We start from the raw sequence: 23325 nt of genomic DNA, 5'->3' as shown, positions 1-23325 counted from the left end.
TGACAGAGACAGTAAAAGCTAACCATGGGTCTGGGGAATTGGCAAAGTTGGTCAGGTGAAAGAAGGAGAGGGGAGGGATGTACAGACACAGCATCAGACACAAAGGAGGAGCGCAAGACCTCCAGGCAACAGGACAGGCAGTGCAGAGGGGCCACGGTACTACCACTGATGCCGAAGAATATCGTGATGTGGAGTGAAGAAGGATCACAGAGGGAGAGAGGTCAGGAAGGAAAGAGGCGAGTCGCAGCGGTGGGCAGGGCTCTACAACCCAAGTAAAGGGGTTTCAGCTGTGTGTTTTGTATAAACCATTGGGTGACCCCAAGTCAGCCAAATCAGCTTATAGTCTGCATGAAAAGCATGATGCGAGCAATCACCTCACCAAAGGCTACTTGTCAAGTGTGGAATCAGAACAAAGAACACATACCTCCTATTATGGATTTCATTCTGCCTCAACTTGGTCACATTTATAACCTCATATTTTCCTATTTCTTAAACCCAATGGAAACAGTGTTCTCTAGGGGCGTTTGCAAATAATGCACTTTATTCAGCTTTGAGTTGCTGAATCCAGAAAAGCTACCTGGAAACTGGGGAGGAAAATGGAAGAATCCCATGCATGCTGGATTTCTCTAAGAAACTGCAAAACATTATTGAGCAGGTTTTTGGCTTTATTCACTGAAAAAAAATCTTCTGCTGAGAAATACAAACTCTTTCACCATAATAAATACTGTTTTGATAACAAAACTGTACTTTTCTCAAATACCCAGATGGAAGACCATATGCAAAACAAACTCCAAAGAATTTTTTATTGGCCATCTGCTAAAATTGGAAAGAAAGCCTGTATCTTCCTCCAGTCTTCACAAAAATTTCCACTGAGAATCTTACTTGCTTCTGCCTAGTGCCACCTGCTGATCATATTAGGGTACCAATATTGCAAACGGACATCAGGGAAATAAATTTAATATTTATTAATGTGAGAAATAAACTTCAGAGTGTTGGGTGGGTGGTTGTTTTACAGTAACTCACCTTTCACATCTCCTCCAACTGTTGCCAAGAATCATAAAGCAAAGGACACACATACACACACACGAACACGCACACCCTGGGAACTCACGTCTGAGATATTGTCAGGATACTGTTTGCTTCCATAATTAGCTGTAGCTCATGTTTGGCTTCACCTGTCAAAAGTGTATACGCTATCCTTCAGTCCAGCAGCTTCACTTCGAGTTATCTATCCAAAGGAATTTCTGTCATAGGTGTACAAAGATACTATATGAGGATGTCTCTGTTAACATTATTTTTTGACCCAAAGATACAAAAACTACTAAATGTTCATTAGCAAGAGGACCACTTTAGAAGTTATAATGCACACTAAGACAATGGAGTGCTACGTAGCACTGACCTGGAAAGATGTCTAAAACGTATCTGGCAAGGCAAATGAGGCTAGTAGAGAGAACATAGTAAAATCTCATTTTTATAAGAAAAATGTATATATGCATATTTTCTCTTAAAATGTATATTTTTCTATAGTGATGTTTGTTACAATGTTTATTTATTTCTATGTACACACAAAACTGTTAAGGTAACTTCTAGGACTCTTTTTACTTTACACATTTCTATATTATTTGAATCCTTGATGTAAATTCTTTGTTTTCTTTCCTTTTTTAAGCAGTACCAGGGATCAAACCCAAGTCCATGCTAGGAAAGCAGTCTCCCCTAGCCCTCACTGTCTTCTATTAAAACAAAAGGGCCATTAAGAATAATAATGCCAAAATTTCACAAGTCAGGTTGCTCTGGGTAACAGTCCATCATTAAATGCTCACTGGACGCCCACACTCACTCTGAGGTTTGGATAATTCTCATATTTAGATGTTATCACTGGATCTTGAACATCCCCCAAAGACCCATATGTTAAGGACTCAGTTGCTGGCTTGTCACACTACAAGAAGGTGGAAGAATCTTTAAGAGGTGGGGCCTCGGTGAGAGGTTTCTGGTCATCAAGAGTGTGCCTTGAAGGGGACTGTACGATACCAGTCTCCTCCTCTTTATCTTTCAGTTCCCAGGCACTATGAGGTGAGTGGCTTTCTTACCACACACTGCTGCCATAAGGAGCTACCTTACCATAGTCCCAAAGTCAGGAACCAGCTGAGCATGGACTGAACCTACAAAACCGTGAGCCAAGATCAATGTTTTCTCTGTACAGTGTGGTTACCGTTGGCATTTTTTTTAGCATGACAGGAGAAGAAACGGGGTTGATAGAAAGCACTTGCTGGACATCACATAATGAGTAAGCAACAGCGCCAGGGATCCCTAGCAAAACTGTAGGATTTTTAATCATCTCATTCTACAAGGTCAGGCCTTAAGTCGTCAGATTCTAAATTAACCCATTTATGGACAAAGACATTCTCCTTTATATCACAGAACTATCTGATTCTGACTGCTTTCAGCATCAGTCCAGTTGGCTTTGAAAACTGCAAACCTTAGAATACAAAAACAGGAAGAGAATGGAGCAATCGTCTCATCCAGGCACCTTCCTTTATTGATGAGAAGTCTCTCTGGATGGCTAAGTCAGACAGTCAACAGGTAAGTCAGCAGGACCTGCCCAGCCCCAAGTAATTAGCTTTCCACCTTCTCTACTAAACCTCTCCCTCCTCTCAGGTGTCATACCTTGGAAAATGGTGCCCCACCAGACTCCTGAAGAATCCATTCTACCTTCCTCCCCACTCCCCAATGGATCACCAAGTCCTTTTGAGTCCACCTCCCAAATATTCTGCACACCTGGCCCTTCTTGGCATAAGATCCTGTCTCAGTGTCCTAGCACAACCTTCACAACTTTTGCCTAGGTGAGTTTTTCATAGGTCTCTCCCCAGTACACATACACACTACCAACAGAATACCCTTCCAATTCTAAAACCCGGCTATGTCCTTCCTTACCCTTGTAGGAAGCCTAAGCTCCCCGCGGCTTCCCTTGGTAGCCTCTCTAATTCAGCATTACAGGGCCTCCATGGTCTGGTTTCTGCCTCTCATACTTCAACTACTGTTAAATCCTCTTCTTTTAAACTCCAGTAACCTCAAATTTCTAATCATTTCACTATGTTATGCCATTTCATGACGTCAGTGAACTGCGTAATGACTTCAAATGGCCTAATATGCACATGAGTAAAACATCCAAATAAGGACAGAAAAACATATCTAAATAATGAGCAAATATTTTTCCCATGTTATGAATGTTAGAAACCCCAGAATTTAAATCATTAATGAATCTCAAACATTAGAAACATGGAGAAAACTATTACACCAAAACTATTACACATTATACTGACGTTGTTCAAAGTCAATGGTTAAAAAAAAAAAAAAAAAGAAAAAGCAGGCAGAGAAAAAGGATATATTCTATACAGAAGATCAAAGGGTCAGATTTCTTGTCAGAAAAATATGACCAAGAAGACTTCTGAGCAAAATACTGAAAGAAATGTCAGCATAGAATTCTGAACTGAAAGAAAATAGAAAGGTAAAACAAAACAAAACCAATGGTAAAATAAATTTTAAGAAATACAAAAGTTTAAATAATTCCCACACTACATGCAATGGTAAAGGAGGTCCTTTGGGCAAGGGAAAATGATGGATAGAAATGTAGATTAAAACAAAGGAATAGAGAACACTGCCAGCCCCAAGTAATTAGCTTTCCACCTTCTATAAAAGGAAAAACACAGATTTTTTTCTTATTGTTTAGACAAAAATAGTAGTAATGCAGGATAGAGTTTGTAACACATGTGGAAATAAAATGTTTGAGAAAAGCAGCATACAAGGCAGGTGTCAGGAAATGGAAGTACAGTATTGTGAGGTTCTCATACTATAAGTAAAACGGCATAGTACTGCCTAAAAATAGATTGTGATAAGTTAAAGATGCACACTAAAAATTCTAAAGGAACACTAAAGAAAGTTAGAGCTGTTAAGTCAACAATGGAAATCAATCAAATTGATAAAATTTTACCCAACCTATGGTGAGGTTTAAAGAGAAACAAACAGATTACAACTGTTAGGAATGAAAGATGACGTCAATAAAGACTCTACAGATAAGAATAAAAGGTAATATGTATAATTTTATGCCAATAACATCGACAACATTAAAAAAGTACACATTTCTTGAAAGACAATCCCAGAACTCTGGGGAAGCTGAAGCAGGAGGATCACAAGTTGGAGCCCAGCAAAACCCTGTTTCAAAAGGGGATGTGGGAATGGGATATAGTTCATTGTGAAGAGGTTCAAACCACAGGACTGAAAAAAAAACAAAACAAACACACACTATCAACATTCATTCCTGAAGAAACAGATAACATGAATAACCTGTATTATTTAAAGGAATTGAGTTTGTAATTAAAACCTTCTCATAAAACTCCAAACCAACATGACTTCACTGGTATATTTATCTAAACACTTAAGGAAGGAATTATAGAAGTTATACAAAAAATCTTCGAGAAAATTTAAAAAGAGGGACTACCTCACAACTCATTCTATGTCTTGTCCTGTTTTGTGATTGCGTTTTGTGGTGCTGTGTATTGAACGCATGGTCTTGCACTTGCTAAGCAAACGTTACTACTGAGCCACACTTCCAGCCCTCACAACTCAGTCTACCTAACTAGCATTACTCTGACTTTAAAGAAAATCCAAAGACACTGCAGAGAGAGAAAGAGAAGGAGAGCGCTCCAAGCCAGTATTCCCCATGAGTGTAGACACAAACATTCTGGAGAAAATTTTCATAGATCAAATCCAACAAGATATAAAAAGGACAATAAATCATGAACAAATGGGCTTTACCTTAGAAATACAAGATTTGCTTAATATTTAAAAATTAATCAATATAATTCACCATGTTCACAAACTTAAAATTAAAATCTCTATGATCATCTCAGTACACTCAAGAAAAGAATGTAACAAATCCCACATTCATTCCTAACTAAAAATAAAAAACAAAAATAAATCCATGGAGACAAGAAATAGAACAAAACTCCACCGACGTAGTGAAAAGCATCTAACAGAAACCTACAACGAAAGCCATACTTAGAGATGAAAGATTTAAATCTGTTTTCCTAAGGTCAGAAACAAGTCCAGCGTGTTGACTTCCACTGTTTCTGCTCAACACTGTATGGAGGTTCTTTGCAAAAAGGGGAGCAAAAAATAAATAAATAAATAGAAGGCTCACTGGAAGGTGAGACTAAACCATCTTATTCTCAGAGGGCACGACAGTCCAACATAATCTACAAAATCAAGTACTGGAACAATTAAGTGAATAAATAAAGGTTGAAGGATAAAAGATCAAAACAAAAATTAATTATATTTTTATCTCCTCACAATGAACAACTAGAAATTGAAGTTTCACAATAAAACACTGCCAGTATACCAGTTTTAAATAGGAATAAACCTGACAAAAGATGTGAAAGGCTTATATATTAAAAAATAGTAAAACATTGCTCAAAGAAATTCAAGAAGATTTAAGGTGAAAGGAGAGATATACCGTGTTCATGGGTCAGGACACTCAGGTTAAGATGTTGATTTTAACTCAAAATGTCATATATATTCAGCACAATTCCACTCAAAATCCCAGAAGGATTTCTTGCAGAAACTGACAAGCTCATTTTAAGTTTCATACGACAGATCAAAGAACAGTAATAGCTGCAACAACTTGGCAAAGAACAAAGTTGGGGAACTTACACTATCTAGTACTTTCAAAGCTTATTTATAAAGCTACAGTAATTAAGTCAGTGAGACTTTGACATGAAAAAGACACTCACAGATCAGTGAAAGAGAAGAGAGGTTCAGAAATACACCCATATATGTATAAGCAATGATTTTAACTTAGGTACAAAGGCAATTTAGAGGAGAACGGTTAGTGTTCTTAACAAATATTTTTGAAACAATAAGCTATTCATATGCAAAAAAGTGAATTTCAGTTCATACTTCACAGCATGTACTAAATTAACTCAAACTAAAGCATAGATCTAAATTTAAAACCTAAAACTATAAAATTCTATGCAAAAACTTAGGAGAGAGTCTTTGTGAGCTTGGTTTAGGGAACAATTCCTATAGGCAACACCAGAAAGCCAGACTTCATAAATGAAAAAAAAATATTGATTAGTTGGACTTTATCAAGGTAACAAACCTGCTCTTCAAAAAAATATTGCTTAGGTAATGAAAACACAACAGGCAGGTTGGATGAAATATTTGTAATTGGTAGATCTGATAAACACCTGCATTCAACAGACAGGATATAAAGAACTTTCAAAACTCAATTATAGGGGCTGGGGATTTAGCTCAGCGGCAAAGCGTCTGCCTGGCAAGCGCAAGGTCGTGAGTTCAGTTCCTGGTACCGGAGAAAAACCAAAAAAAAAAAAAAAAAAAAAACAAAAACAAAACTCAATTATAAAATAACCCAATTTTTTAAAAAAATATGTGAACAGTCATTTCATCAAAGAACAGATTTAGATGGTAGATAAATGCAAGAAAACAGTGCACAACATTATTAATTATCAGGGAAATACAAAATGAATCCAGGGAGAGACCACTATATACTTACCTAAATGGCTAAAACTTAAAAGACTGACCCTTCCCAACAGATTCTGCAGCATCAGTTGGCAGAGATGTAGAGGAATAAGAATGTTTGTAGATTGCTGGTGGAAATATAAAATGGCAAAGCCATTTTGGAAATCAATAGATGCTTTTTTTTTAAAGTTAAGTATACAGCTACTCTATGACCTAGTCATTCCATTCCTAAGCATTTATCCAAAAGAAATGAAAATGTGTCCGTCCACACAAAGACTTCTACATAAAGTTCAATGTATTTTTATTTGTAATAGCCAGAAATGGAATGAACTCAAATGTCCAACATGAGACATGAAAAGGGAGAAGGATTACAAAGAAATATGAGGAAAGAAGGCGATGGATGTGTTCATTAACTTGATTGTGAGGATAAGTACATATATTAAAAGATCCTGGGTTTAGTCTCCAGTATGACCCAAAAATGGATCAAGTTGCTTGTTTTAAACAAGCAATTTAAATAAGCAGTTTATTTTACGGCTGTTGTACCTCAATAAAGCTGTCCATTTAAAGAGAGAAGACAGGGGTGATTTGCAGAGTCTAAAAATTATGTCCCCATAAAACACTTTGTGATTTAAAAGATAAAAAAAATTAGTAACTTTATAGTAGACACTACCTTCACTAAGTGACCATGTTGACACCACCAGGGGTATGACATTGCTATGATGTGCTTCCTGATAGGCTGCCCTGAGAAGGTCACGTCACTTTTGTAATGTTCTTGTCCAAACTCTGTATTCTACACCTAATGATGAGAAAAATCAGATGATAACAAATTGAATGTCGTCTTTCAAAAAAATAATAACTGGCAGTCCTCTTCAAAAGAGTCAAGGTCATGAAAGACAAAGATGGACTGGGGAACGATAACAACTTCGGAGACTAAGAAGAAGTGACAGCTAAATGCAAGCAGAGGTCATAGAGTGGATCTTGTACTAGAAAAGGACATCAATAGGACAATAGGTAAAATCCAAATAAAATGCACAGACTATTTAATAATATGTCAATATCTATGCGCCAGTTTCACTAATTATATAAATGTTAACATTAGGAAACTGTATGAAGGGTATTAGAGGGGAACAAATTCTACCATTTTTATAACCTTTGTGTTTATAAGTCTAACATTATTTCAGAACAGAAGGGACTGAGGTAATAAACAATATTCTTTCGGATGTTAACAAAACTGAATTAGAAATTCATAAAAATCATTGGGAAAATCTCAGACTATTGTAAAAATTAAACAACACATTTCTAAATTATCCATGGGCAAAAGAGAAATCCCAAGGGAAATTCAGGAGAACATTTTGAACTGAAAAATAATGAAAATTGAACACGTAAAAATTTCTGAGATGCATTAAAAACCAGTGTTTAGAGGAAAACGTATTTTGAAAATTAATGATCTTTGATTCATGCTATTTGAGAAAAAAGAGCAATTAAACTGAGAAGTGAAGGGAGGAAATTTTAATGAGAAAAAATCAATGATATATAAATTGAACAAACATTAAAATTGTAAGGTTTTTTTAAAGATCAATAATTTTGATAAACTTTTAGCTAGACTGATCATTAAAAAAAGAGAGTGATCCAGGCATGGTGGTCACGCCTCTACTCTCAGCTGTTTGGGAGGCTAAGGCAAAGGGATTCCAAGTTAGAGTCCAGCCTGGGCAATTTAGCAAGACGTGCTCTCAAAAACGAAAAAATAAAAAGAGGTGGGGAGCGTAGCCCAGCACCTCCTAGGTTCGATCTCCTGAGAGGGAAAAGGAAAGGAAGGATATCAGCAGTAGGAGTATTTTAAAATGTTCCAAGTCAATAAACCAGACAACCCAGATGTAGCAGGACCAACTCCTTGAAAGCTATGAGATGCCCATATCTTCTAAAACACTAATTCATAAATTCAAATATTTAAATAATATGTGTATAATAATAATATATATATAAAAGGTAAATCTGGAATATATAAAGAAATTATGACTTAAAAATAAAACAACAGTAAAGGTGAGCAGAAATTTTGAATATATTTTTTGTTTGTTTGTTTGTTTTGGTTTGGTTTTTATCAGGTACCGGGAATAGAACTCACGACCTTGAGCTTGCCAGGCAGGTGCTATGCCGCCTGAGCTAAACCCCCAGCCCCCAAAATTCTGAATATATACCTAACAAGAGAATATATTTAGATGCTCACAAAGTACACAAAAAGTTACTTAATGTTCAGCCATCGGGATTGTAAATTAAAACCAGAAAGCAATGTAAGCATACATCTACCTGATCTTCTGTAGTTACAAAGACTAACAATATCAAGGACTGGCCATGAGGTGGAACAACTCTAACTCTTATACACTGTCTCTGAGATGTACAATGACTTTGGAATTTCTTATATGAAGTTTGGCAATTTTTTATAACGTTAAACATACACATGCCACATGATCAAAAAATTTCCACTCATAGGTATTTCCCAAGAGAAAGAAAACATAAATGTATCTTTAAAAAATGACTTTTTAGTTGAGACAGAGTCTCACTGTCTCACTAGGTAGCCCACCCTGGCCTTAAACTCATGATGATCCTCCTGCCTCAGCCTCCTTAGTCCTGGGACTACAGGTATGTGCCACCACACTGGACCCAAAATGACTTGTACATAAATAATCATGGCAGCTTTATTTATAATACCCCAAGCCAGAAATAGCCCAGAAGCCCATCAACTGCTGAAAGGATAAACCAGTTGTGTTGTATTCACTCAATGGAATACTATTCAGCAATAAAAATACAAACTACTACTATGTACAACAAACACAGATTAACCTCTAAAACACAATTCTAAGAGGAGGGCTGGGATTTAGCTCAGCGGCAAAAGCGCCTGCTTGGCAAGCGCAAGGTCATGAGTTCGGTTCCCGGTACCGGAGAAAAAAAAAAAAAAAAAAAAAAAAAAATTCTAAGAGGAAAAAAGATTCAAAAGAGTACGTATGATATGATTCCATTTATATGAATTTCCTGATCAGGCCAATCTAATCTATAGAGGGGCTGGGGATTTAGCTCAGTGGCACAGTGCCTGCCTGGCAAGTGCAAGGTCGTGAGTTCGATTCCTGGTACCAGAAAAAAACAAAACAAAACAAAACAATCTAATCTATAGAGAAACCGCAGACCAGTGGTTGCCTGGGAGAAGGGACTAAGGGAGTTGACAGCAAAGGGACCCAGAAGGACTTTAGGAAAGGCTGATGGATATGCTCATGTCACTTTCTAGATTTTGAACACAGCTGGATCTCATCCGTACACAAAAGTTAGATGTAGATGGCTGTAGAGATGGGAAGGAAAGGTGTTCCACATGGCGACAACAGGGTGAGCCATCACAGGACAGGGAAATTGGAGTCAGTAGAGGGGAACAGCTGATAGTGATTTTTTAAATTAACTTTATTGAAGTATAATTTGTATATGATAATATGTATGCAAGTTAATTAAATGCATTTTTAAAAATGTATACAGACCCACGCAACAACCATCTCAGAGAGCACTATTTTAATTTTTAATTTTTATTTTTTCCAGGAATTGAACTCAGGACCTTGCGCTTGCCAGGCAGGCGCTTATGCCACTGAGCTATATCCCCAGCAAGGGCACTTTTTTTTAAAACAATCACTTTAAGATCTTTTGTGTTCAGGAAGTTGTAATTTTATTATAAGTTTTATAATCCAATATTAAAACCAAAAAACATGGAGGCACTAAAATTGACTATGATATCTATAAGCCTTGGAATTGCCTCTAAATTCAAATCTCACTTCTTGAGCATGTCATTTAATTTCTCGAAGCTTCATTCTCCTCATCCATAAAGTGATTATCTCTAAAACCAATGTCATGATATTGCTGTGAATGTTAAAAGAGCTCCAGGCACAATGCCTGGAACATAGTAGGGCCACCAAAAGGTATTTACCATACCACAATTACACAGGCATCTGTTGCACGGTTAGCCCATAGTTCAGGGTATGGACTGCAGAACTCGCCAAAGGTTTCCCCACAGTCCTAAATGAATCTGTTAAAGGGCTACCAAAATGGCAATTCTGAGTTCTGCTTCCCTGCTGCTTCTATTTCACAATCAGTAGTGAAAGCACCAAAGGATTTCGTGCTCAAAACATATTGCTTCAAGGTGAAACAGGTGGGCCATTTGAAAATTGATTCTGAAACAAATTTGAAGTAAAACACTTTAAAGATTTCCTCCTCAAGTTACATCTACTCCCTGGCCTTTCAGCAGAGCCCGGATTTGATAACACCGGAAGCTGGGGAGACCCTGCCTCTAGGGTTCCTCTAATGGCCCCATTTCACTGTCACTATTTACCTGCTCGGGCTCCATCTCCCAGGCTCCTGGTATCCTGACTCCATGATCCAGTTCCATATCAGCCTTCAGCCTATCTCCTCGTGTCCCATTTCTTCAGTCTACCTACCTGTCACCTGACCTGTTCAGCTCTGCAAGCTGCCTCGACGGCTGCCAACACCCGCAGCATCTGGGTGAGCTGCTGCCTTAGTCAGGCTCAGCTTCCTAGGGGCCCGGGGGCCTAGCTTGCAGCACACAGGACCCAGGACACAATCGCAAGCATAATAAAATTCAAGAGTGATGGGGACAGAGTGCCATCTACCTGAGCCACAAAGAGCTGGAACTCGTCAGGCAGAATCCACGAGCGAGGGTAGAAGTTGTACTCCTCAGGAAAGAGATTCTGCATGATTCTCACTGCTCTGCTCAGGGTAATTTTACGCACCATCTCCGTCATGCCTGGGGAGAAGAGAAGCTGTGAGGTTTGCACAACTGCGGGCCACCAGCTATAAAGCAGCTATTATTTAGGACTGGTAAAACACCCACCCACCACAGTCACGTTTTCAGGCAGCATTAAAAAAAAAAAAAAACAGGTATGAGTTGTTCCCCACAGCAGTGAATCATGGTTTGAAAATGTCTAGCAAATTAAAGAAAATGGATGGGGTTTCCTTCTCCTCATTTAAAAAATGAAGCATCAGATTGAAAGGATGTGTTTTCACCTAGTTCCTTATTTTATTATTTGTCATCCCTGTGGGTAATGAATAGAGAAGTGTTTCTATCTTGTACTTAAAATGTAATACCCTCTTTAATTTGAGAACGGCACACATATTTCTAGATTCCTTCTATCTTGTACCCGAGAGGATATTACCCAGTGGACTCTGGTGACATTATGAGAAGCTTAATTAAGTTGCTCTGTTTTAATCTTTCATGGGTATTAAAGGCATAAAATAGAAAAATATACATGTTTCAGCATAAAAATCTGTCTCCTTGAATCAAGGACAGGAAGTGGAAAGGGTATATAATATCATAATTTATAGTTTAAGAGGAGGAAATGCAATCCATAGGCATTTTTCCATTATAAGTACTGGCATTGACGTTGATCAGCTGTCATTAATTTACCCAGAAGGGATTGAAACGTCTCACTTAAAAAACACTTTAAAAGAATGGTAGTTTTTTTCTTTCCTTTTAACATCATTAGTAACTCTGACAAGAGAAGAAACTGAGCATATCTTAGTAATGCTTAAGCAAACAAGTGAAAATTATTGTGAATTTTGGCCCACTTGCTTCTTAAGGCAGGTATCACTGCTAAAAATGCAGGTTAAAAATAGCCTACACCCTGAAAAGACTAAATAGTTCCATTCCTGACACTAGAAATTTCATTACCGAAGTTAATTTTACTGGATAACTTCCACGTCAGCTTCAAATAGCCAAATTATTACACATTCCACATGGGCCCAGTCAGAACGAATGAAGTGTCACAGTGCCTGTATTCAGGAGACCTGTGAACCTCCGAGAAGGAAGGTTTTCGTAACCAACATGTTGCTTCCCTCAATATGTTAAAATATGAATGGTAAATCTAAAGGTCGCAGCTTCATGGTGTCAGCACCCAGGTTCTCAACTCCTTTATGGAAGGATAGAGGGCAGGATTACGTGAGAAACAGAAGAGCTTTAAAGTTCCAATAATCCATGTCTAACGTGGACTCTTCAGTTTTAAAGTCACTGAGGACACTGTTCTGAGCGTTCCAGGAAATAAATCTGGAAAATGACAGCTATTTTCTTTATTTGCCCACAAAATTAGCATTTTTGAATTATAAAACAGTAGTTGAACACAAAGTAAACAAAACAATTTCAACATTTTTGGAACCTTTTAACTTGTATTTGACTCACATTTTTGTTGCAGTATTAAATTGTGAAGCACTTCATACCAACTAGATAGTGCCTCCTGACTAGTCTGTGATATTTCTGCATTTTAGTGGCTTTTTGACAGGTGCTCTGCAAGTGTCCTCTCCCTCCTCAGTGCCCACACCAGCTGAAAGATCTGTTTCCAACTTGACCTTTATGTTTCCAGGCAGTTCTCTGCTGAAAATAGCCAACGTAAGAAGCACCGGTAGGGCTAGTGGCTACTTTCCCCCTCTACTTCCTGCCTGTAGGCTGTCAGTGGTTCACCTCAGCCCTGCCTGAATGCCTGTCTGCAGGAGGCACCAGTGTAGACCTCCCTCGATCCACTGCATCAACATCTGTTCCTCCTCCATATCTAAGCTGTTTTTCTACCCAGCGCTGCCAGGGAAAGAGTCTCTGGCCCCTCACTAGACCGTGTGTGGAAGCTGCTGGCATCCCTTCCTCTGCAGTGGCCCAGAGACGGGTGTGGATAGTGTCATCTTCTCACACTACAACCTTGACAAGAGTAGCTGGGTATCTAGCAGAGGTAGGGCACATGCTCCCAGAGTGAATTTGTGAAAGAGCGGTCACTGTCAGGCTCCTCAGGCCCCATGCCCCACCTTCCTTCTCTAAGCAGCTGCAACACCTGAAGACTCCCTCCTATCTGCGGCCTTCCCTGTGCTCTGGGACTCATTCTGACTTGAGGTAGAAGCTCTAGGTCATCAGCTTCTCGCTGCTCAAAGTCTGACCTCACCTTTGTGTTTCAATTGGATAAGGAGGCTTTGATATGTTTTTCTTAGGTTCCCTTGCTTGACCCCAAATTTCAGTAACCTATTTTTTCCCCAAGTATCTGAGTGGCTGCTTTAGGAATGCACAGAGCTGAGGCTTTGCCTTGATCTCTTCAATGCTCCCCCTCTCTCCAGCCTTACCTCTACTCTCCCTAAGCCTACCCAACAGGCTGGACTCCTGCCTGTGACTTTAGCCCAGTGCCTGGGGTCCCACTACCCACTCCCAGGCTCTGTGGAGAATAACCACCTCGGTTTCTCGGGAAAGCCCACCCCTGGATGACCCTACATGCCAGTTCCTCTATCAGTTGGGCAAACCACCTAACTCAAGCTACAGCTTCTGCCTCCAAGGGGTTGCCTCCTGCTACTCTTTCTGAGGCCTAGGTTTGTCTGTCTGATACTCTCGGGCCACAAGCCCTGGTAGATCTCATCCCCTTGAAGTCAACCAAGAATGGAACGGTTTGATCCTCAGGCTTGCCCATATAGCCCTGCCTATGCTGATGAAAACAAAGCAAACTGAGCTTGTATTTGGAGCACTAGGCAATCCAAGTAGCACTTATAATAATAATTCTCAATAAAAACACATTACAACCACCAAAGTAAATACTTTCACATTCAACCTCCTCTCTCCCATTGGCACTAATCAGTTCATCTGCTGCCTGGATACTGCAGTAGCCTCTTGGCTGTATCTCTGTTTCCTCTTTTGACCTTTCCGTCTATCTCCTCTCACTGATCTTTCTAAAACGCAAGCTGGCCTGTGCCATTCTCTAGTTTAAAAATGTCTCAGTGGCCTCCTGTAACCTTCAGGCTGTAACAGTGCTGTTCTTAGGTCCCTATTCATCATTTTTTCAGTACCTACCCCCACTCATTTGGCCCACTTGAACCAGGATGGACCACTTGCCCTTCTCTGAATGAGCAGCGTGCTTAAAGTGCTACATGTCTCTGCACCAGCTCTGCTCTATCCCCAGAGCCTCAGTTTACAGGCAGATCCTTTTCTCCAGGATCTGTCACTTTGCCTAGCCTAATCTACCAAGCAAATCTGGGTTAGGTGCATGCCCTTGCTCCAAACTCCCAGGTACTCCAAGCCTCCTCTGGCTCAGCACTTACACTGTGTCTTGCTCTCCCTGCATGCCTTTCTTCGTGTCCTTGTGTCCCTAGAGCAGTGCCAGCCACCTGTACAGGTTCCCCAATGAGCCTCCTTTCCTCTAGGACAGAAAGCCCTCCTCGTGGTCAGCTCTCAGGAGCCACCCGCAGATTCTGCCACACATCTCAGAGCTTGAAACTTGGCAAAAACCTATTGCTTGTAAGCTGACAACTGACCTTTTTAGACTTTCTTAAAGCAAAGCCATAGCTAGATCAGATTCTTTTTTGTCTTTTTGAGACAGGGCCTCACTATGCAGTTCAGGCTGGCCTTGAGCTCACTTTGTAGCCCAGGCTGGTCTCGAACATGCAACGATCCTCCTGCCTCAGCCTCCCGGGTACTGTGATTACAGACGTGCACCACCACAACTGGCCGCCTAAATCAGATTATTTTTTCAGTACAAGGGATTAAACCCTGGGCCTTCACAGCCTTTTTTTTAAGGCAAGGTCTTGCCAAATTGCCCAGGTTGGTTCAGATTTGCCATCTTCCTGCTTCAGCTTCCCAGAGTGCTGGGATTATAGCTGTGTGCCACCATGCCCAGGCAGGTTATTTTTATAGAAACTCTTAATTCATCAGTTAAGATAAAATAATGTATTTTAAACAAACTGCCCAAAGAAATTAACAAAAGTGAATAAAATTAACATGCTAACACAAATTACTTCCAAGTGTATATACAAAAGTTCTCAGTTTATGCAGCATGGGAAGCACCTACGCTTGCCTGTCCCATCTACTGGAATGTACTAGAGAGTCCCATGCATGAGAAACCCAGTTTTAGGATAATGGTGAATATAGGAGTCAGAGGTAAGTGTGGACATAACTGGAACCAAAGGACAGCTTGGGAATTACTCTGCTGCTGACGATTATTATCTATCACAGGGCGGAGAGTATACAACACTCTTCCTCCGCCTGGAGGTTCCAGAACCTTTGTCATTACAGCTAATTAACTGCTGTTAGTAAAGTGGAAAATTACATGTTCCAATCACTGGCATGTGGAATATGGGATGGGACAAACTTGCTTCTTTGGAATGAATGTTCTTTTATCACCTTTCATAAAACTAGTCCTTCAGGAGTACTTCTGTCTATATTGCTAATGCGTTTTCCAAATATAGAGCCATAGCTACTCCTTTCCCCCTCTCAACCATTAGATGTAGCATAAACAGTGGAGAAAATATGGATGAAGCCTCATTCGGTGACCCACATCTTAGGAGCTCTGTTCCATTCGAGTTGTTCTCTTCCAAACTGTATTCTCCCAATATCCCAAGCAATGCTTTTAGTGACATCAAAAAGTATCCTTTCTCTGAGCAGCAAGACCGAAAATACATCACACTGGTATGCAAAAACCCTGTCTGCAAGAGTCAGTCTTTTTCTCTAACAAACCCTTACTTCTTCCCTGAGGACAAATTTGACCTAATGTTAACTTTCTATCTCTGTTCCCCTAAAAACCAATAAAGGTAGAATATGAGCTGTATTATTTAGACAACACAGCATATAGTTAAAATGATCCTTGCTTGTTAAATTGTAAAAATACCTTGTAGGAGGCCACAGCGCCAGGCTTTCTGGAGTGTTGTGATTCTTATAAATTTACATAATCCTTGCAAGGACCTTGGAAGCTATGCTATGGGACAACTTCGAAAGATGCTTCTCTTTGTAGGGGATCTAAGCCAAGACAGATGTGAATCTTGGGGCTGGGGATTTAGCTCAGCGGCAAAAGCGCCTGCCTAGCAAGCGCAAGGTCGTGAGTTCGGTTCCTGGTACCGGAGAAAAACAAAACAAAAACAAACAAACAGCAGATGTGAATCTTGTCTCTTTGCACCTGATCTTTCTTGATGGGCCATAGACTAGACCCCAGTACACACGGAAATACTCCACTGAAAAGCAGTGCTTCACACTGACTGGCTGGACACACTGTGTTTCCTGCTATGAATCCTTCTAAGTAAATCTGACCAGAGCTAGTCCTGTGGCAGTGACACTGTAAGTCTGTATAAGTTGAAAACCTCCAAGTGCAGATGGCAAAACTAGCCAGTATATGATGTATGGAGAGGTGGTTTGCTTAAACACATCAGATACCATGCAAAAAAAAAAAAAAAAGTAAATTGATTTTTCATTTAATACAAATAAAAATGATATCATAGTAAGAGAATATAGCATATAGCTCATATTCAGGTAATTATATGCTGCAACCATGTAAAAGTGATAAACACGACTAAGGCTTGGGAGGAACTGTAGAAAGATCGTTGGTATTTTGTTAAAAGTGTAGAAGGATGCTGGGTGGGGAAGAAGGTGTCCTAATGTGCTGCTGCTATAACAACTTTGTGCTACTGGGTCCTTCTTGTGGGATAAAGTCCCATGGAGGTGATGGTTCTAGGTAGAAGGCACAAACTGCCTGTAATACCATATATAATAGCACAGAGACTGGTGCATTTGGTTTTTAAAATGGTGCCTTCAACTATGATACTTTCTGTGATTTATTCCTTCAATTTCAGTACTTTGGTCTCCAGCCTGAGCAACGTTCTGATATTTCATTTTGAGAAGATAATCTTTTCATTAGACCTCCAAACCATGTCTGTAACCCAACAAGTGAAAGTCGTGTTCTTTCATCAGTAGAATTAGACCAGGAAAGTCTGTCTTTAAGCCTTTGAGAGCCCATCTGCATCTTTAAAACATTAGTGGTTTAAATTCTGATTATCTCTTGTTAACTTCTCTCCCCAGGTACCAGCAGCGCAGCAGAGCTCAGGCTGTGAAGGCCAATTAAGAGTCCTCAAGTGTGATCTTAAAACACTGTCATGTTTTTGCAGAAGGTTGTACTCTGAGACTCGGCCCTGGAAATGCTTTCAAACGCTAACAATAATAGCAGATACCTGGAAACTTGTTCACTTGACCGGAGAATATGTCATTGTCGTGAAATGAAACTCCGTGCCAATAGATGTCACAAGGCAAGCGTCGGCCAAATGGGAACTAGAAAAAGTAGGGGGGAAAGTGATTAATAATAATAAGAGGATTGGGGACCACACTGGATATCCATTATGTACAAATTCCTGACAACTGGCATGCATCACATGATTTAATCCTCAGACTAAACATGTGAGGTAGATGATCCCCTTTCCCATTTTATAGATGAAGAAACAGATTTGCACAGGTTTATGTCATGCTCAGAGTATCAAGTGTTCTGACTCCTTGTGGCAGACACTATATATACTACCAGCTTTCCCAGCACCATTTCACTTCAATCCTTATTCCTACCCTGTAAGGGATTATTTTATTGATTAAAAACTCAGGGCTGGGAGAGGTCATTTTTTGACATGCCCTAGGTCACACAGAGCTAAAAAGGGGAAGAACCAGGATTTGAATCTAGCCCTTTCCAAATACCCTTTCTCTGAAAGTTGCAACCCTCAACCCAGCCCCCAATGAATAAATATTCAAAGCCACTCTCTTCTCTTTTGTCTTTCCTCTCTTCCCTTCCTCTTCTCTCTCCCCATTTCCCCCCATGACAAGGGCAAGATATATTTCCAGTGCACAAAACAGTTCCTGGAACTCAGTGGAGACTTTTTGAGTTAATAAGTGAATGGGCCAAGAGTGGTCATCTGACTCAAGATGAGGTAACCAGATTCTGACTTCCAGGAATTTAGAAATTAGAGCTGCCTGGCAGCTTCTGCTGGCCCTTGAACTAGGCGCAACAAAAAGGCAGAGCTGGGCAGCTGTGTATGGTTGTGCACAGAAAGAAGCAAAGGTAGCCAGTCTGCTGGGAGAGAAGAAAGAAGAAAATGTGGACCGAGAAGCGGAGATGAGAGCGTGTAGCCTGGAAACACAGACGGCGTGACCTTAGCCCTGGGCCTTCCAGGCCCTATGCACAGGCTCTTGTGAGCTTGGCTGCCCCTCTTGCCCTTGGATTCCATCAAATGAGCTATATCCTGAAGACATGTTTTTGATATTCTGAAATCTCCTTTGTGACTCTATATGGTTTGGATTATTTGCAGCCAAAAAAAATCTCTCACTGAGACAAAAGGGCCTATTCTTTCTACTACATCCAGCCACCCCTTAAAGTGGTTAACAAGTTCTGCATTTACAGAACGTGTTTTTAAAATCTGTAACTCAGATGACCTTGGTAAAGGGGGACAGTGAGGACCTGCTAGTTCCTATTTTAAACTCACTTGTTACTGGTCCAAATGAAGAGAAATGCCAAATGCATTAAATAAAATCATTTGATTTTCTCATTCTTAGACTACAGTTAATCGGAATTTTTATCTACTCCAACTTGAGGGGATGAGTTCCAGTGGAAGAACATGGCATGACTAATGAAATAGTGGTAATTCCATGGTTTCCAACCCTTCCAAATGAAACAGGAGGCAAACAGGCTCCAGTCCTTTAATCAGTTACACTGTCTCAAAGCAGTGCCAAAGTGAGGCATATGTTACACACTCTCTTAGCATCAGTAACTTCCATCTATAACTTAGAGCCTTTCACTCATTTTCTTTGCATCCAATGGGCTGTACCTTATTTACTCAGTACTCATGAATACAAGAGATACAACATACACTATTTTATTCCAGCTGTTATGGGCTGATATTAAGAAAGGAAAAATAACCAGAGAGGTGTCACTAAAATCCAGGCTATCCAGCAAAGTGTGCTAAGATCAAAGTGGCCGTGTTGCCCATAAGTGTCTAACTCCTTGTCAGTGGACAAAATGAAGACATATCATCACCCTACTAATTGTCCTTCAGTACTTTCCACCTTCATGAACACCAAATCAACCCACCATTCAGAAGTACCAGTAGTTCGTTCAGTGTTGAGAAACTACCTTTCTTTTACCTTTACCCATTTATTCAATATGTACCAGACACTGTGCCAAGTGCTGGGAAGACAGAGGCACACAATTTTAAACACATCCCAGGAGTTCATAACCCTCCCTCCTTTCAAGCTCCTTTAAAAATTTTGCGTACACAGGTAACATCATACTCAATGGTAGAGGGCTGAAACGTTTTCCTCTAAGATCAGGAAAAGAGAAGGAGGCCAACTTTCACCACTTTTAGTCAACGTAGTATTAGCAGTTCTAGCTAGAGCAACAGGTAAGAGAAGAAAAGGAAAGGAAAGGGAAAAGGAAAAATTATCTTTGTGTATAAAGGACCTGATCTCATATGTAGAAACCCCTAAATTTTGCACACAAAACTGCTAAAATAATAAATGAATTCAGAAAAGTTCAACATACCAAATCAACACATAAAAGTCAGCAATAGTGAACAATCCAAAGAAGGAAATTCAGAAAACAATTCTACTCACAATAACATCAAAAATAATAAAATACTTACGAACTCGCTTAACCAAGGAGATGAAAGACATACACTGAAAGCTGCAAAATATTCCTGAAAGATATTAAAGAAGGCACAAAAAATGTTTTCACTATGGGACATCCCATGTCAATAGACTGAAAGATGCAGCATTGTTTAAGATGTCAGTACTAGACCCAGGGATACAGCTCAGGGGCACAAGTGCCCGCCTCGGCAAGTGCAAGGTTCTGAGCTTGATTCCCAGTACCAAAAAAAAAAAAAAAAAGATGTCAGTGCTATTCAAAGTGAGCTATAGATTCCATGCAGATAACAAAAATCTCTATAACTTTTTGGGGACAGAGTAGATAAAAAAAATCTCAAAATTCCCATGGAATTAGAAGGAACCCCAAATACTCAATTTTTGAAAAAGAACAAAGTTGGAGAGCTCATATTTCTTGATGTCAAAACTGAAAACTAAACTATATTATTATGAAGCAATGAGATACCGCTATCTATCTGCTACTTATTAGACTGGAAAAAATTCAAAACACTGGCAATATCAAGTGCTGGCAAGGCTGTGGAGCAACAAGAGTGTGTTCATTTCTGTAGAAGTGAAAAGTGGCACCTCCATTTTGGAAGATAATTTGGCAGGTTCTTACTAAACTAAACATACTCTTACCATATGAACCAGAAATTATATTCCTTGGTACTTATTCAAGTGAGTTGAAAACATGCCCACACAAAACCCTGAACATGAATGTTTTTGCAGCTGTATTTGTGATTGCCAAAACTTGGAAGCAACTGAGATGGTGTTTAGCAGGTGACTGGATCGAGGCAGTACACACAGACAATAAAATATTATTCAATGCTAAAGAGAAATAAGCTGTCAAGCTACAGACATGGAAGAACTATAAATACACATTGCTAAGTGAAAGAAGCCAATAAGAAAAGGCTGTATACTATATGATTCCAACTACATAACATTCTGGGAAAGGCAAATCATGGAGACCGTCCATAAGAAGTCCAGTAAAAAGATTAATAGATGCCAGAATGTGGAAGGGAAAAAAAGACTAACAGGCAAAGGCACAAATGATTTTCAGGGCAGTGAAACTACTCTGATAATGTAATATACATTTTACAAAACTCACAGAACATAAAACACCAAGAGCGAACCCTACTGTAAACTTTGGGTAATCGTGGAGTTGACCCATGCAGGTTTATCAGTTATAATAAATGTACCACGCTGATGCGGGATTCTGATGTTGGGGGAGGCTACAGGAAGTGGGGCCTGGCAAGAGATATATGGAAAATCACTGCATCTCTTGCTCAGTTTTACTGTGAACACAACACTCCTCTACAAAATAACAAATAATAAGCCAGGCATGGTGGTGAGTGTTTGTAATCTGAGGCTGAAGGTAAGGCAGGAGGAATGTGAATGCAAGGCCTGCCTGGGTAGCTTAATGAGACACTGTCTTAAAAATAAATAAAGAGTCACAACTACAGACCATACTCATAAGTGAAATAAATCAAACATACATGTGCAAGCACCGCATTGTGTCACTAGTGTAAAACTTGAAAGAGTTAAGTTAAACTCGGAGGTATGATAGACACTGTGAACTGATAGGAAACCACCGAAGAGTAAAGGGCTTCTGGGATGTGGGAAAAGAGAAGGGAAAGAAGGAGAAATTTTGTATGTATGTATATACAGGATAGATAACATGGTTGTTCTTCTATCTGCTGTTTCTATGCTGAAAGAAACTGTCAATGAGTCTTTGGTTGACCAGTATTGCATGTCTATATCTGTTTTAATGAGAAGCCACTTTGAAGATATCAATATGTAATACAACCACCATTGTTAATTCCCTACCACTTTGTTTGGAACTCTGTATTGTCTGTATTGTGCTTGTGATATGTTGTAAAATGTTGTATGTCTGTTAATGTTTCCCTCCTTTTATCCTTAAAAAAAATAAAAATAAAAATAAAAAATAAAAATAAATAAAGAAAAATAAAATATAAAGGCCAGCGTGGTATCCATATAAAGACAGATGTATAGACTAATGGAATAGGATAGTTCAGAAGTAAGCCCTTGCATGTATGGACAAATGATTTTGTTGTTGCTGTTGTTGTTGTTGTTATTGTTTTTGAGACAGGGTCTTACTTTGTAGCACAGGCTGGCCTCAAACATGCAGTGATTTTCCTGCCTCGGCCTCCCGAGTGCAGGGATTACAGGCATGCGCCACTATGTCCAGCAGACAAATGATTTTCAGCAAGGGTGACAAGGGTGACAATGGGGAAAGGGCAATTCTACCAACTGGTGCTGGGAAAATTGGATCTTCACATGTGAAAAGAATGAATTTCAATCTTCATATCATATACAAAAATCACCTCACAGTGTGTTATGTGTCTGGGTGTCCCCCCAAAGCCTCATGTGGTCATGGGGCAGGCTTTTAGAGTTTGATTGATTATGGGTATGAGAGTTACACCCGCCCTGGGGTGGATAGTTTGCATATGTAAGGGAGAGCAATAGGCTGCTTGCGGCCATTCCTGGCTTTTGGGTTGTTGATTTTGCTGTGTTCTGCCGCCAGGAGCTGTAGCCCTCTGCCGTGTGCCACTCTGCCTTGTAACCTGCCAAGTACGGACTAAAACCTCCACAAACTGTAAGCGAAATAAACCTTTCCTTCCTTAATTTTGGGCATCAGGTATTTTGTCCCAGCAATGAGAGAAAAGTAACCGAGACACAGTGGATCAAAATAAGAGCTAAAACTACTATTAAAACCCATTAGGAGAAAATAGGGGGAAAGTTTCATTACACTGGATCTGGTGGTGGTGTCTTCAATCTGACACCAAAGGCAACAAAAGAAAAAAGTTAGATCAATTAAACATCAAAATTTAAATTTTTTGTATCAAAAAGACAGGGCCAAATAGGTACAGAGTGAAAAGAAAACTATGAAATGCAAGTAAATATTTGAAAATCACGAGGGATTAACATTCAGAATTGCTTTTAAAACTTCTACAACTCATGAACAAAATACACAATTAAAAAATAGGCAAAAATCTTAAATAGACATTACTCCAAACATGATATTCTAACAGCCAATGAACATAGAAAAAGATGCTAATCATTTGGATAACATCACCAATCATTAGGAATATGCAAATAAAAATCACTAGACTCTACTTCACACTCATTAGGATAACTTAGCAAAAACAAAAACCCACAGGAAATAACAAGTATTGACAAGGACATAGAAAAACTGGAACCCTTGTGTACTGGGAATTTAGACACCTGCCGTGGAAAACAAATTTTTTTGGGTGATGTGACAATTTCACTTCTGGACATACCAGTCATGAAAGCAGGGGTTGAAACAGATATTTCTACATCAGTGTTCACAG

At 39.5% G+C, this 23325-nt stretch overlaps 1 protein-coding gene across 1 annotated transcript in view; it reads right to left on the bottom strand.

The window, feature by feature from the left end:
• Window positions 1–23325, bottom strand: part of Ttll11 (tubulin tyrosine ligase-like family member 11) — a gene marked incomplete at its 5' end in the record, with an annotated part of 236943 nt that overhangs the window by 176418 nt on the left and 37200 nt on the right. Inside the window, 2 exon segments of the mRNA XM_013513286.1 lie at window positions 11193–11326; window positions 17530–17626. Coding sequence (XP_013368740.1) covers window positions 11193–11326; window positions 17530–17626 — 231 coding nt within the window.

This window comes from Chinchilla lanigera, unplaced genomic scaffold (assembly GCF_000276665.1).
Source record: "Chinchilla lanigera isolate Chin_1 unplaced genomic scaffold, ChiLan1.0 scaffold00018, whole genome shotgun sequence".
NCBI lineage: Eukaryota > Metazoa > Chordata > Mammalia > Rodentia > Chinchillidae > Chinchilla > Chinchilla lanigera.
This window is presented reverse-complemented; position numbering and strand designations above follow the sequence as displayed.